This window comes from Pelophylax lessonae (assembly GCF_965119305.1).
Source record: "Pelophylax lessonae genome assembly, chromosome: 9".
Lineage (NCBI taxonomy): Eukaryota > Metazoa > Chordata > Amphibia > Anura > Ranidae > Pelophylax > Pelophylax lessonae.
This window is the reverse complement of record NC_138776.1, coordinates 19,506,359-19,518,733: the sequence shown is the minus strand read 5'-3', so window position 1 is coordinate 19,518,733 and position 12,375 is coordinate 19,506,359. Positions and strand designations below refer to the sequence as shown.

At 48.0% G+C, this 12,375-nt stretch overlaps 1 protein-coding gene across 1 annotated transcript in view; it reads right to left on the bottom strand.

Moving 5' to 3' along the window:
* Window positions 1-3,479: 3,479 nt before the first annotated feature.
* GOLGA7B (golgin A7 family member B) overlaps window positions 3,480-12,375 on the bottom strand; it is an 82,384-nt gene continuing 73,488 nt past the window's right edge. Inside the window, exon 5 of the mRNA XM_082269114.1 lies at window positions 3,480-4,000. Within this exon, the coding sequence (XP_082125240.1) occupies window positions 3,890-4,000 (111 nt within the window). The 3' untranslated portion in view covers window positions 3,480-3,889. The remainder of the gene's footprint in view (window positions 4,001-12,375) is intronic.

The following is a 12,375-nucleotide window of genomic DNA, read 5'->3' as shown; positions in this document are numbered from 1 at the left end:
AATCTCTGAGGAATGTTTCCAACACCTTGTTGAATCTATTCCATGAAGAATGAAGGCAAAAGGGTGTCCAACCAGATACTAGCAAGGTGTACCTAATAAAGTGGGCGGTGAGTGTGTATGTATGCTCTTATTTGCATAGATTGTTTAACCACTTGCCGACCGCCGCACGACTATTTACTGCTGCGGTCAACCCCTCACAGGCAGAGTGACGTAGGTCTACGTCGCTAGCCTGTGAGGGTCTAGGGAGCGAGCGCGCGCCCCCGGAGGCGCGGTCACGGACCCCCCCGCGCGTGTGACCGGCGGACCCGATGTGTAAACAAGCCGCCTGTCATTCTCCCCGGTGTATGAATGATGATCATACGGTTCTACTATGTAGGACCGTTGATCACTGTTCCTACATCTGAAGCCACAGCCAATCACAGTTAGAATCACGCCCCTAGGGACACACATAGCCCCTCCCTCTCAAAAAAATTAACCCCTTCACTGCCAGTGTAATTTTACAGTAACAGTGCATATGTATAGCACTGATTACTGTAGTAATGTCACTGGTAACCCCAAAAGTGTCAAAAATGTCAGTCAAGGGTCCGATCTGTCCGCCGCAATGTCGAAGTACCGCAAAAAAAAAAATCGCAGATCGCCGCCATTATGCGTTAAAAAAAACAAAACAACAAAAATGACAAAAATCTTTCCCTTTGTTAGTAAAACGCGATAACTTTTGCGCAAACCAATCAAAATACGCTTTTTGCGATTTTTTTTTACCAAACATATGTAGCATAAAACAAATTGGCCGAAAATGTTAAGAAATTTTGATTTTTACATTTTTTTTTTTGGGGAATTTCATATAAAAAAATGTGAAAAATATTGTTATTTTTGCAAAATTGACGCTCTTTTTTTGTTTATAGCGCATGATCAAAAAAATCGCACAGGTGATCAAATACCACCAAAAGAAAGCTCTGTTTGTGGGAAAAAAAGGACGTCAAATTCGTTTGGGTACAGCGTCGCACGATCGCGCAATTGTCTGTTAAAGTCACGCAGTGCCGAATCGCAAAATACCCCCTGGTCTTTTAGCAGCCAAATCCTCCGGGGCTTAAGTGGTTAAAGCTCCTGAAAAAGTGACCAGGTCGCAAAACATGTAGAGTGGAACTTTTGAGGTTCACCGAGAACAAATGAAAACCCAAATATCTAGAGGATATGTGAATATTCTGGTGTATACCTTACTATGCCCACGGTTCCAAATATGCTATACTGCTTGTCTGTGACCAATCATTTTTTAAATAGGGAAAGCTTTTTTTACCTAATTGTTATATTGTATATATTTTTTTTTTTAATGCATATAAATGTGTTATTTTTATACATATGTGCCTTCAAAATCCATGATTTCTCTAGTTTCTCTAGTTTTCAAGAATGTATCCAGTATAGGACGTGGCACAGTCAATATACAAGGTACCCATGGGCCACCAGATGGGTGCTAGACCTATTTATTCAAACCAATGCCTTTTCATGGGATCAAAGTGTTAGTGCTACCTGTGTGGGTATAAAAGCTTGCATATGTTTGGACACTGAGCAGGAAACCCCATACAAGGTAATGGCAAACTGGCTTTACCCGATCCCCCCTAGACATAAATGAGCAGGAAACCCAATACAAGGTACCGGCAAACCGGCTTTACCCGGTTCCCCCTAGACATAAATGAGCAGGAAACCCTATACAAGGTACCCATGGGCCATCAGATGGGTACTAGACCTATTTATTCAAAGCCTTTTCATGGGATCAAAGTGTTAGCGCTACCTGTGTAGGTATAAAAGCTTGTGTATGTTCCTGACACTGATTTGAACTAAAGTGGTTTGGAGAAGCCACAAAGCAACATCAACATTACAGAACAGGTCCAGTTTAATGTGATTGACTACTACTAGATATGTTTCAGCCATTAAAGCCCAACCTCATGCAGTGGGGTTGCCCTGACAAAGGCTACCGACTTTACCCGGTCCCCCCTAGACATACATGAGCAGGAAACCTTTTACAAGGTACTGGCAAACCGGCTTTACCCGGTCCCCCCTAGACATAAATGAGCAGGAAACCCTATACATGGTACCCATTTTTTTAATGCAAATCAATAAAATGTGTTATTTTTATACATATGTGTCTTCAAAATCCACGATTTCTCTAGTTTTCAAGAATGTATCCAGTATAGGAAGTGCCGCGGTCAATATACAAGGTACCCATGGGCCACCAGATGGGTACTAGACCTATTTATTCAATCCAATGCCTTTTCATGGGAACAAAGTGTTAGTGCTACCTGTGTGGGTATAAAAGCTTGCGCATGTTCCTGACACTGATTAGAACTAAAGTGGTTTGGAGAAGCCAAAAAGCAACTTTAACATTACAGAACAGGTCCAGTTTAATGTGATTAACTACTACTAGATACATTTCAGCCATTAAAGCCCAACCCCTGGCAGTGGGGTTGCATCGACAAAGCCTACCGGCTTTACCTGGTCCCCCCTAGACATACATGGAGCAGGAAACCTTTTACAAGGTACCGGCAAACCGGCTTTACCCGATCCCCCCTAGACATACATGAGCAGGAAACCTTTTACAAGGTACCGGCAAACCGGCTTTACCCGGTCCCCCCTAGACATACATGAGCAGGAAACCTTTTACAAGGTACCGGCAAACCGGATTTACCCGATCCCCCCTAGACATACATGGAGCAGGAAACCTTTTACAAGGTACCGGCAAACCGGCTTTACCCGATCCCCCCTAGACATACATGGAGCAGGAAACCTTTTACAAGGTACCGGCAAACCGGCTTTACCCGATCCCCCCTAGACATACATGGAGCAGGAAACCTTTTACAAGGTACCGGCAAACCGGCTTTACCCGGTCACCCCTAGACATAAATGAGCAGGAAACCCAATGTAGTGGGGGTGCAGCCTTGTTGCAATGAAGGGCTTTTACTTTACCCGTAGTTAAGCTTTACGTTTTCTAAGTAACCGGAGAACAAACCATTAAAACTCATTAAAATCAGAGATACAAATGTACAAGTCATTGGGAGGGGGGATTTGTACATTATCATCCATTAACAATTCTCAGCACAATGGAAAATACCTCATTAATCTCCATTATTACACCTAAGTTCAAAGCAAAGGTAAAACATCTAAGTCATTGTCTTTGAATGAGATATTTACAATTGTCTATACATTTATTCAAATTAAGGCAACAGAATAAGATGAGGTTCCGGGTCAGGAAGTTGAACTTGATCGGTTTAAGGAGCGTTTTCTCCAACTTTGCGTTGTTCAGAAATCTCCGTCAATGGAAGCATTCCTAATAGGTTGCATTTTTTTTTTTTTTTTTTATAAAGGAAACATCCAGTAATTAGTCTGTGGTTACAGATTTCATTGTGGAAACATGCAAGTACCATCCAAATAGTTTTTTTAATCGCCGTGATATATACTAAAATGGTGAAAATATATGCCACTATAATTTTCCACGATAATACGGTTTCCTTAAATGATGAAGAAGACTGATATGTATCCCAGTTACGGCTACAAAGTAACATTTGTTCTGACTTTGGAGATGATGCGCCATTTCTTCTGTAGCAGCTATAATTGCTTTATCTGAAAAATATATAGAAACTAGAATATAAACCTGTTTGATTGCACATTCCATGGCGGGTGGAACGGTGGTATAGAAGCCTTCATTAAAAGGTGCGATGGTTGTTTTTGCTTGACTCAGTTTCTTGTCAAGAAGTCAGTGGAAACATTGTAATACTCCATGTCTATCTATAAGGAGTCCTATCTAGTGTTAGAACCTTGTGCTCTGATATCTCAGTCTTCGTATTTCAGAAAGGCCATCGTCTCGGCAGTACAGGTCCCCGCAGGGACTCTCTGCCAGTCATCGGGCACGACCGGCTACTCCACCGCCGCCGGCACTGCTGGTGCTGCTGGAGCTACCACTGCTGCTGCTGCCGCTGCTGCATCGGTCCTCGTAGATGGAGATCTCGATCTTTAACAGAAGGGATCAAGGAAGATACTTGGCATGATTTGTCTGACGCAATCACTCATGCATCCATCTAGGGCAGAGGTGTCAAACTCAATTTCATGGTGGGCCGCATCCCCATTTTGGTCGCCCTCAGAGGGCCAGTTCTATCTATAGCCCACCACTATCAAAAGTCAAGAGCCCCCACCCTCTCATCCCTCACATCACAGTGTATCACCTCTACTGCCAACTGCTAAGTTGGGAGGGTCTGTCAGAGACTCAATACCCTGCACAACGCTTCCTGAGCACACTGATGTGCTGTCATGAGTCTGCAACCTAAAGGGTTAACCGAAGGCAGACTAATTGCAATAATTGGCAAACAGGCTGCCTTATTTAAACAGCCCAGCAGCACTGCACTTTGCTGTGTTGTCTTCAGCTCTCCTGTATCCTGTGCCTGTTATATCTGCTGTTCCTGTTGATCTGACCCGGCTTGTCTTTGGATTCCGATTGTTCCTGTTTACCTGACCCGGCTTGTCTTTGGATTCTGATTACCTGCTGCCCGCCCTGACCTTGGCTTGTCCTGACTATCCTCCTGTCTCGTCCTGATCTGTTTACCTGCTACCGGCTATTTGTCCTGGACCTGTTCCTGGCTCTCCCAGGGAATCCGGGGGACCGCGACCTGGTGTTAGCAAGCAGCCAAATCCATCCCCACCATCTGGGGCCCTGGTGAAAACCGGCTAACACTTAGACTCCGCGCCTCTGGTGACCCTGTGCCACGCCAGTTACCCGGTAAGCCACTCCTCTTACGTCAGGCTCTGCCACGTTACCCCGTGACAGTACAACACAGCCATGACTGAGCCTGCTAGAGGAGCCTCTCCTATGGACGACATCTGCCAGCACCTTGCGGCCCTTACCCAAGCCGTTAAGTCCCTGCAAGAGGGCTATACCCAGCTGGAGGGACGCGTTCAGTCCCTAAACCCCTCCACGGACCCTACAGTTTCTGCTGCTTCCATGGCTCCCTCCGGTCCGACGGTGGTGATGCTGCCTCCTGAGCCAAGGGTCCCTACGCCGGAAAGGTTTTCTGGGGATCGGAGCAAGTTTAGAGCCTTCCGCAATGCCTGCGATCTGTACTTCTCCCTGCAACCCCGAACCTTCTCCTTGGAAGCAACCAAAGTGGGGTTCATCATATCCCTGCTTCAAGGTGAACCTCAGTCCTGGGCTCACCGCCTGCTTGAAGAGCGCAGCGACCAGCTGGACTCCATGACGGCTTTCTTTAACGCAATGGCGCAGTTATACGAAGACCCGCAGCGCACTGCTACCGCAGAAACCGCGCTCACTTCACTTCAACAGGGCCGTAGAGCCGTAGAGGATTACGTCACTGACTTCAGGCGTTGGAGTACAGACACTCACTGGAACGACGCAGCCTTGCGACATCAGTTCCGCCTGGGTCTTTCAGAAAACTTGAAAGATGAACTGGCCCGAGTGGGTATACCCGAGACCTTGGAGGCATTAATCACCCTGGCCATACAGATAGACCGCCGGCTCCGTGAGCGTAGAGCAGAGAGGTCCACGCAGCAGATCCGCCCAGTCTGGATGTTGCCACGGGTTCCTAATCCCATCCACACCTTCTCCTCCGGTGCCCGTTCCAGCAACACTGCTCCGGTTACTTCTGAATCGGATACGTCAGAGCCGATGCAACTTGGGCTTATGCGTCCTTCCTTATCAACAGAAGAACGCTCACGACGACGTCAGAACAACCTGTGTCTGTACTGTGGAGAGGCCGGACACTTTGTACGCTCATGCCCAGCAAAGATGCGTAAGTGTCTTTCTATATCCCCCTCAAGTTATCCAGTTTCTGTCAACAATACCACTCACCTGGCTCTCTCTATCTCATTCCAGCTCCCAGAAGGCCCGATTCCGGTCACCGCTATTATTGATTCCGGGGCATGCAGCTGCTTCATTGACCTTACCTTTGCTGCCCATCAACGCATCCCACTTCGACCCAAGTCGCAGGGACTCTCCATCTTCCTAGCGGATGGGTCCCACATCAAGTCTGGGCCAGTTACCCAAGAAACCCCTCCATTGCCCGTGGCCACTCTCGAAGGGCACAAGGAGTTGTTGTGCCTGGATGCCATCTCTTCTCCCTTGTTTCCTGTTATTCTGGGGTTACCCTGGTTGCAGGCACACAACCCGCAGATTAATTGGACTTCTGGAGACGTCAAGTTCCAGTCCCCTTACTGCCAGAATCATTGCCTGCCAGTACGCCATAGTGCTCCTAGCACCCTACTCTGTATGGACGCTGATAAGGAGATACGTTCCTCTGTCCCAGTATCTTATCACGAATACTTGGACGTCTTCAGTAAACAGGGGGCTGAGACCTTACCCCCCCACCGCCCCTATGATTGTCCAATTGAATTGCTTCCGGGGGCCGAGATCCCTTTCGGACGTATCTTTCCTTTATCGGAACGAGAATTGGGTACCCTTAAAGACTATGTGACGGAGAATCTAGAGAAGGGATTCATCCGACCCTCTACTTCTCCGGCAGGAGCTGGGATCTTTTTTGTGGAGAAAAAAGACCATTCACTTCGGCCATGTGTCGATTACCGTGAGTTAAATAAAATTACGGTCAAAAACCGGTACCCCCTACCCTTGATTCCTGAACTCTTCCAGAGACTAAGAACCGCCTCTGTATTCACCAAACTGGACCTACGGGGAGCCTACAATTTGGTCCGTATTAGGGAGGGGGACGAATGGAAGACAGCATTCCGCACCCGATTCGGGCATTATGAATATTTGGTGATGCCTTTCGGGCTCTGCAACGCCCCGGCCACCTTCCAGCACTTCGTCAATGACATCTTCAGAGACTATCTGGACATCTTTATAATTGTCTACCTGGACGATATCTTGGTCTTCTCTTCCTCACTGGCCCAGCACAGAGAACACGTTAAAAAGGTACTCCACCGACTCCGGCTACACCGGCTCTATGCAAAACCCGAGAAATGCAAATTTGAACAGCAGAGTATCCAATTCCTCGGGTTAATAATCTCCTCTGAAGGGGTCAAAATGGACCCTCAGAAGGTCTCCGCCATCCTGGATTGGCCCGCACCGGTGGATAAAAAGGGGATTCAGCGTTTCATAGGATTCGCAAATTTCTACAGGAAATTTATCAAGGGGTTCTCTTCCATCATCGCCCCTATTACCCTGCTCACCAAACAAGGTACCCGCTTCCACTGGTCTCCCGAGGCGCAAGTCGCATTTACAGCCCTGAAGGAGCTGTTTACTTCTGCCCCTATCCTCAGCCACCCGGATCCCGCCCTGCCTTACATCCTCGAAGTTGACGCCTCGGAAATCGCAGTAGGAGCAGTCATCTCCCAGCGTCAAGGTCTCAAGGACCTAATTCATCCGGTAGCCTTCTTCTCCCGTAAGCTTTCTCCTGCGGAGAGGAACTATGATGTAGGGGATCGGGAGCTCCTTGCCATCAAGACCGCCCTGGAGGAGTGGAGGTATCTATTGGAAGGGGCGGCACATCCCATACTCATCTTCACGGATCATAAGAACCTGGAGTATTTGAGGACGGCCAAACGCCTGAGACCTCGCCAAGCAAGGTGGGCACTTTTTTTTTCCAGATTTACGTTCCATATAACGTACCGACCGGGTTCCAAGAATACCAAACCAGATGCTCTCTCTCGAATGTACGACAGCTCTAAAGAAATCATTGTACCTGACACCATCTTAACACAAGGTAACTTTCTGCTATTACAGTCTGACCTTCTTACCGCTCTGAGACAAGCCACAGTAAATGCTCCCCATCCTGCTGGAACTATACTGGTACCCAGAAATGGACTGCTATGGAGAGGGGATCAAATTTTCGTTCCAGAAAGTGCTCGTGTGTCCATCCTAGGACTGTGTCATGACCACCCGATGGCTGGTCATTTCGGGATCCATAAGACCCTGGATCTTGTGCAGCGCACGTTCTGGTGGCCCAACTTAGAGAAGTGTTGTAAACAATATGTTTCCTCCTGTACTGTTTGCACACGAAGCAAGGCAACCCGAAATAAGGCATGGGGCCTGCTCAGACCACTACCAGTCCCTGACAGACCATGGAAGATGATTGCCATGGATTTTATCGTGGAACTTCCTCCATCAGACGGTTATTCTGCAATCTTCGTGGTAGTAGACCGTCTGTCGAAAATGGCTCACTTCATACCACTAAGAGGTACACCCTCCGCGCTTGAGACGGCGCAGGTCTTCATCAGAGAAATTGTAAGACTTCATGGGGTCCCAATGAACATTGTGTCGGATAGAGGTGTCCAATTTACTTCCCGCTTCTGGAGGGCTTTATGTGATTCACTGAAAATCAAGCTGTCAATGTCCTCCGCATACCATCCCCAGACTAACGGGCAGACTGAGAGGACCAACCAGACCCTCGAGCAATATATCCGATGCTTCACCACCTTTGTTCAAGATGACTGGGTCTCGCTACTACCATCAGCAGAGTTCGCATACAATAATGCCAAACACTCGGCTACAGGTCAGTCCCCATTCTATGCTAACTACGGGTTTCACCCATCTTTCTTGCCCTGCTTTATTCCTGAACCTACAGTGCCAGCAGTCCGGGATATCTTGGAGTTCCTTAAGGAGAACAACAAAATCTTACAGGATGCCATGACCAAGGCTCAGTCCTCCAATAAAGAGTTTTTTGACAAAAGAAGAAGAGGTGAGTTGGTTCTCCAGCCTGGCAACCTGGTATGGTTAGCCACCACCAATCTCCGATTGGCATGCCCTTCCAAAAAACTGGCACCCAAGTTTATTGGCCCGTTCCCTGTGAGGAGAAAATTAAATGAGGTATCTTACGAATTGACGCTTCCCGATTCCCTCAAGATCCATCCAGTCTTCCACGTTTCACTCTTGAAACCTGCAGTACCTGATTCCTTTCCTGGTAGAAGTTCGGAACCACCTGCCCCTGTCACAATCAACGGGGACGAAGAATTTGAGGTGGAGGCCATCCTAGACTGCAGAAGGCGGAGGAACCAGCTACAATACCTGGTTAAGTGGAGGGGCTACGGTCCCGAAGAAAATTCCTGGGAACCGGTACAGAATTTCCATGCCCAGGACTTAATCCGGAAATTCTTCCGCAACCATCCCCACAAAAGGAACCTTTTGGGCACCCGGAGGTTGCCCTTAAGGGGGGGGCAATGTCAGAGACTCAATACCCTGCACAACGCTTCCTGAGCACACTGATGTGCTGTCATGAGTCTGCAACCTAAAGGGTTAACCGAAGGCAGACTAATTGCAATAATTGGCAAACAGGCTGCCTTATTTAAACAGCCCAGCAGCACTGCACTTTGCTGTGTTGTCTTCAGCTCTCCTGTATCCTGTGCCTGTTATATCTGCTGTTCCTGTTGATCTGACCCGGCTTGTCTTTGGATTCCGATTGTTCCTGTTTACCTGACCCGGCTTGTCTTTGGATTCTGATTACCTGCTGCCCGCCCTGACCTTGGCTTGTCCTGACTATCCTCCTGTCTCGTCCTGATCTGTTTACCTGCTACCGGCTATTTGTCCTGGACCTGTTCCTGGCTCTCCCAGGGAATCCGGGGGACCGCGACCTGGTGTTAGCAAGCAGCCAAATCCATCCCCACCATCTGGGGCCCTGGTGAAAACCGGCTAACACTTAGACTCCGCGCCTCTGGTGACCCTGTGCCACGCCAGTTACCCGGTAAGCCACTCCTCTTACGTCAGGCTCTGCCACGTTACCCCGTGACAGGGTCCTCTCTGCAGCTGCAGGGGGAAGCACAGGATCTGGCAGAGGCAGGGGAGGACTGGGCCAGGGGACAGGGGGGCAATTTCCCCCTGGGCCGCCCTGATGCCGCATAAAATGGCTGCACCGCTTCTGCCACAGACATGCCTAAAGGATTCCTGGTGAAGAGTAGTAAAAAGTCCATGCTGCTGACCTACTGAGTACAGGTTGAAGACAAGGACAAAGCGCAGGCCTCCCCCCAACCCCCTCAGCATGGATGGTGTAAACTGTGTCTGAGCAGAGGCTGGTTCCATGCCCTACTTGGGACTCTTCTGCCCTGGCCAGCCCCAACCAAGCTGTCCCAGCTCCCCCCCCAACCTTCCTCTGCTGGCCAGGTCGGGAACTCAGATTCAGCCAGTATGTAGAGAGTATCTGGAGCAGGGCTTCAGCTTGGAATGGGGGTCAGGAGGAGGATTGGGAGATTGGGATGGGGGGTGAGGGAAAGTGGGAGGGGGGCCGAGTCGCTGCACCATGGGCCTCTGGTTTGTACTTGCCCCCTGGGCTGAAAGTTGGCAGTCTGCCCCTGGGCAGAGGAGTTCTGGGAGCTCTGCTGCCATCTGCGGAGACAAGGTGGGGGCAGAGATGAGGGAGATGCAGCAGCTGCAGGAGAGGTGCAAGGACCACATGAAATGGCCTAGAGGGCAGGATTCGGCCCCCGGGCCTTGTGTTTGACACCTGTGATCTAGGGCCTCTGGATTTTTTTTTTTAAGGCCAGGACACCAAAGAAGAACACAGCAATACTTCCACACATTCTCTAATATAAAACAAAACAGGACTAGACATGTGCTGGTTCGAATCGAAATTCAGACAAATTTTTTCGTCATTCAGACAGTAGGATGTATCCAAACTTAAAATAGTCAGCAGTGGCATGTCCACTGACACCCGCTGTTATCCGATCCGATGTGGTCCATTATATCCAGAAGGATGGAAACCCTATTTTCCATCCATCTGGAGGATCGGATCAGATGAAAATGGACAGGCGGTCTCCTACCCAGGGGAAGTGCAAACACACGAACTGGCCTATGTGATTGAACCACACTTAAGATCTTGTCCATACCTTGTATGATTTTCATATGTGATCATCTCTGCCCATGCTTGGCTCTCAACTGCTTGAATTGAAGCGTCCTCTACAGCTGGGATTGTGGGACTCGACACTTCCCTATCTGGGTCCCTTGACACTGTCTGGGGAGCCCATTCAGTTGCCTCCATGGGATATCCGTAACATGGGTTCAGGGCATCTCTCATCCTGAGTCTGCATTCACACTACGCTTTATATATATTGTTGTCTGCCTGGGATTTTAAAGGGGTCTCTGAAGAAGCAGTTATGAACCTGTGTGGTTCAGCGAAACGCGTCAACACATCCCTATTTGCTTATGATTACTCACAAGCTATTGTCCCTTAGGGGCTAGGACCATGTTGTTATAGATATGAACAGACGTTGTTTATTGTCAAGTCTATTCAACTTTTAGCCTTCTGATGTTTTATATTTCTATATTAATAAAATGATTTATTTTGTTTGAAATAATGTTTCTGTTTTGATGATTTATGCTTGCCTGCACCAATCAAACTCCCTTCAAAAATCCCACTAATAGGTGTGGTAGGGTCCATTGACTATTTTGGATCAGACCACATCTGCATCTTATCAATGGACAGGCGGTCCGTTTTCATCTGATCTCCCATAGAGGAGAGCGGTGCTCTGACAGGTCTGTCTCTGCAAAGTAAGCGGAGAAGAACCTGTCATCCGCCTGTTCAGCGGGGATTAGAGCTGCACGATTCTGGCCAAAATGAGAATCACGATTTTTTAGCTTGGAATAAAGATCACGATTCTCTGTGTAACAAAAAAAAATTGGGATAACTTTACTGTTTTTTTTTTTTATTCATTAAAGTCTATTAATTGCGTTTGAAAGACTGCTACGCAAATACAGTATGACATAAAATATTACAACAATCGCCATTTTATTCTGTAGGGTCTCTGCTAAAAAAATATATAAAATGTTTGGGGGTTCTAAGTACTTTTCTAGCAAAAAAAATGATTTTAACTTGCAAGCAACAAGTGTCAGAAAAAGCTCTAGTCTTTAAGAGGTTAAACTTCCTTTCTCCCTGGCAGAGGGAAGGAAAAGATACAATGTAATCATTTTGTTTATAGTTACTGGGAGACTTAATGCTGATAGGCATTTGCGGGAGGCTTTTTTTTTTTTTTTTTCCACAGCTGTTCTCTCTGCTTCCTATGCAAAGAATCGAGCATATGTCAGGTTTAGATCGTCAGGGGGGGGTGAATCGAGATCGCGATTTTCATACGATTAATTGTGCAGCTCTAGCGGGGATCGGTGGATTGATCCCCGCTCAGCAAAACGGAGTGCGCTGGGCGGAAAGCCCGTGTGAAAGGACCCTTACTAGTGCCAGAAAAGGCCTGGTCTTCAAGTGGTAAACCTGTATTGAATTACTGCACTTAAGCACTTGCCAACCGCTACATGACTATTTACTGCAGCAGTCAGCCGCTCCTGGGCAAACCGACCCAGGAGCCTGTAGGGGGCGAGCGCGCGCCGCCGGAGGCTCGCTCCCACCCCCGCTCGTTCACGGACATCCCTGTGCGTGTGACCGGCAG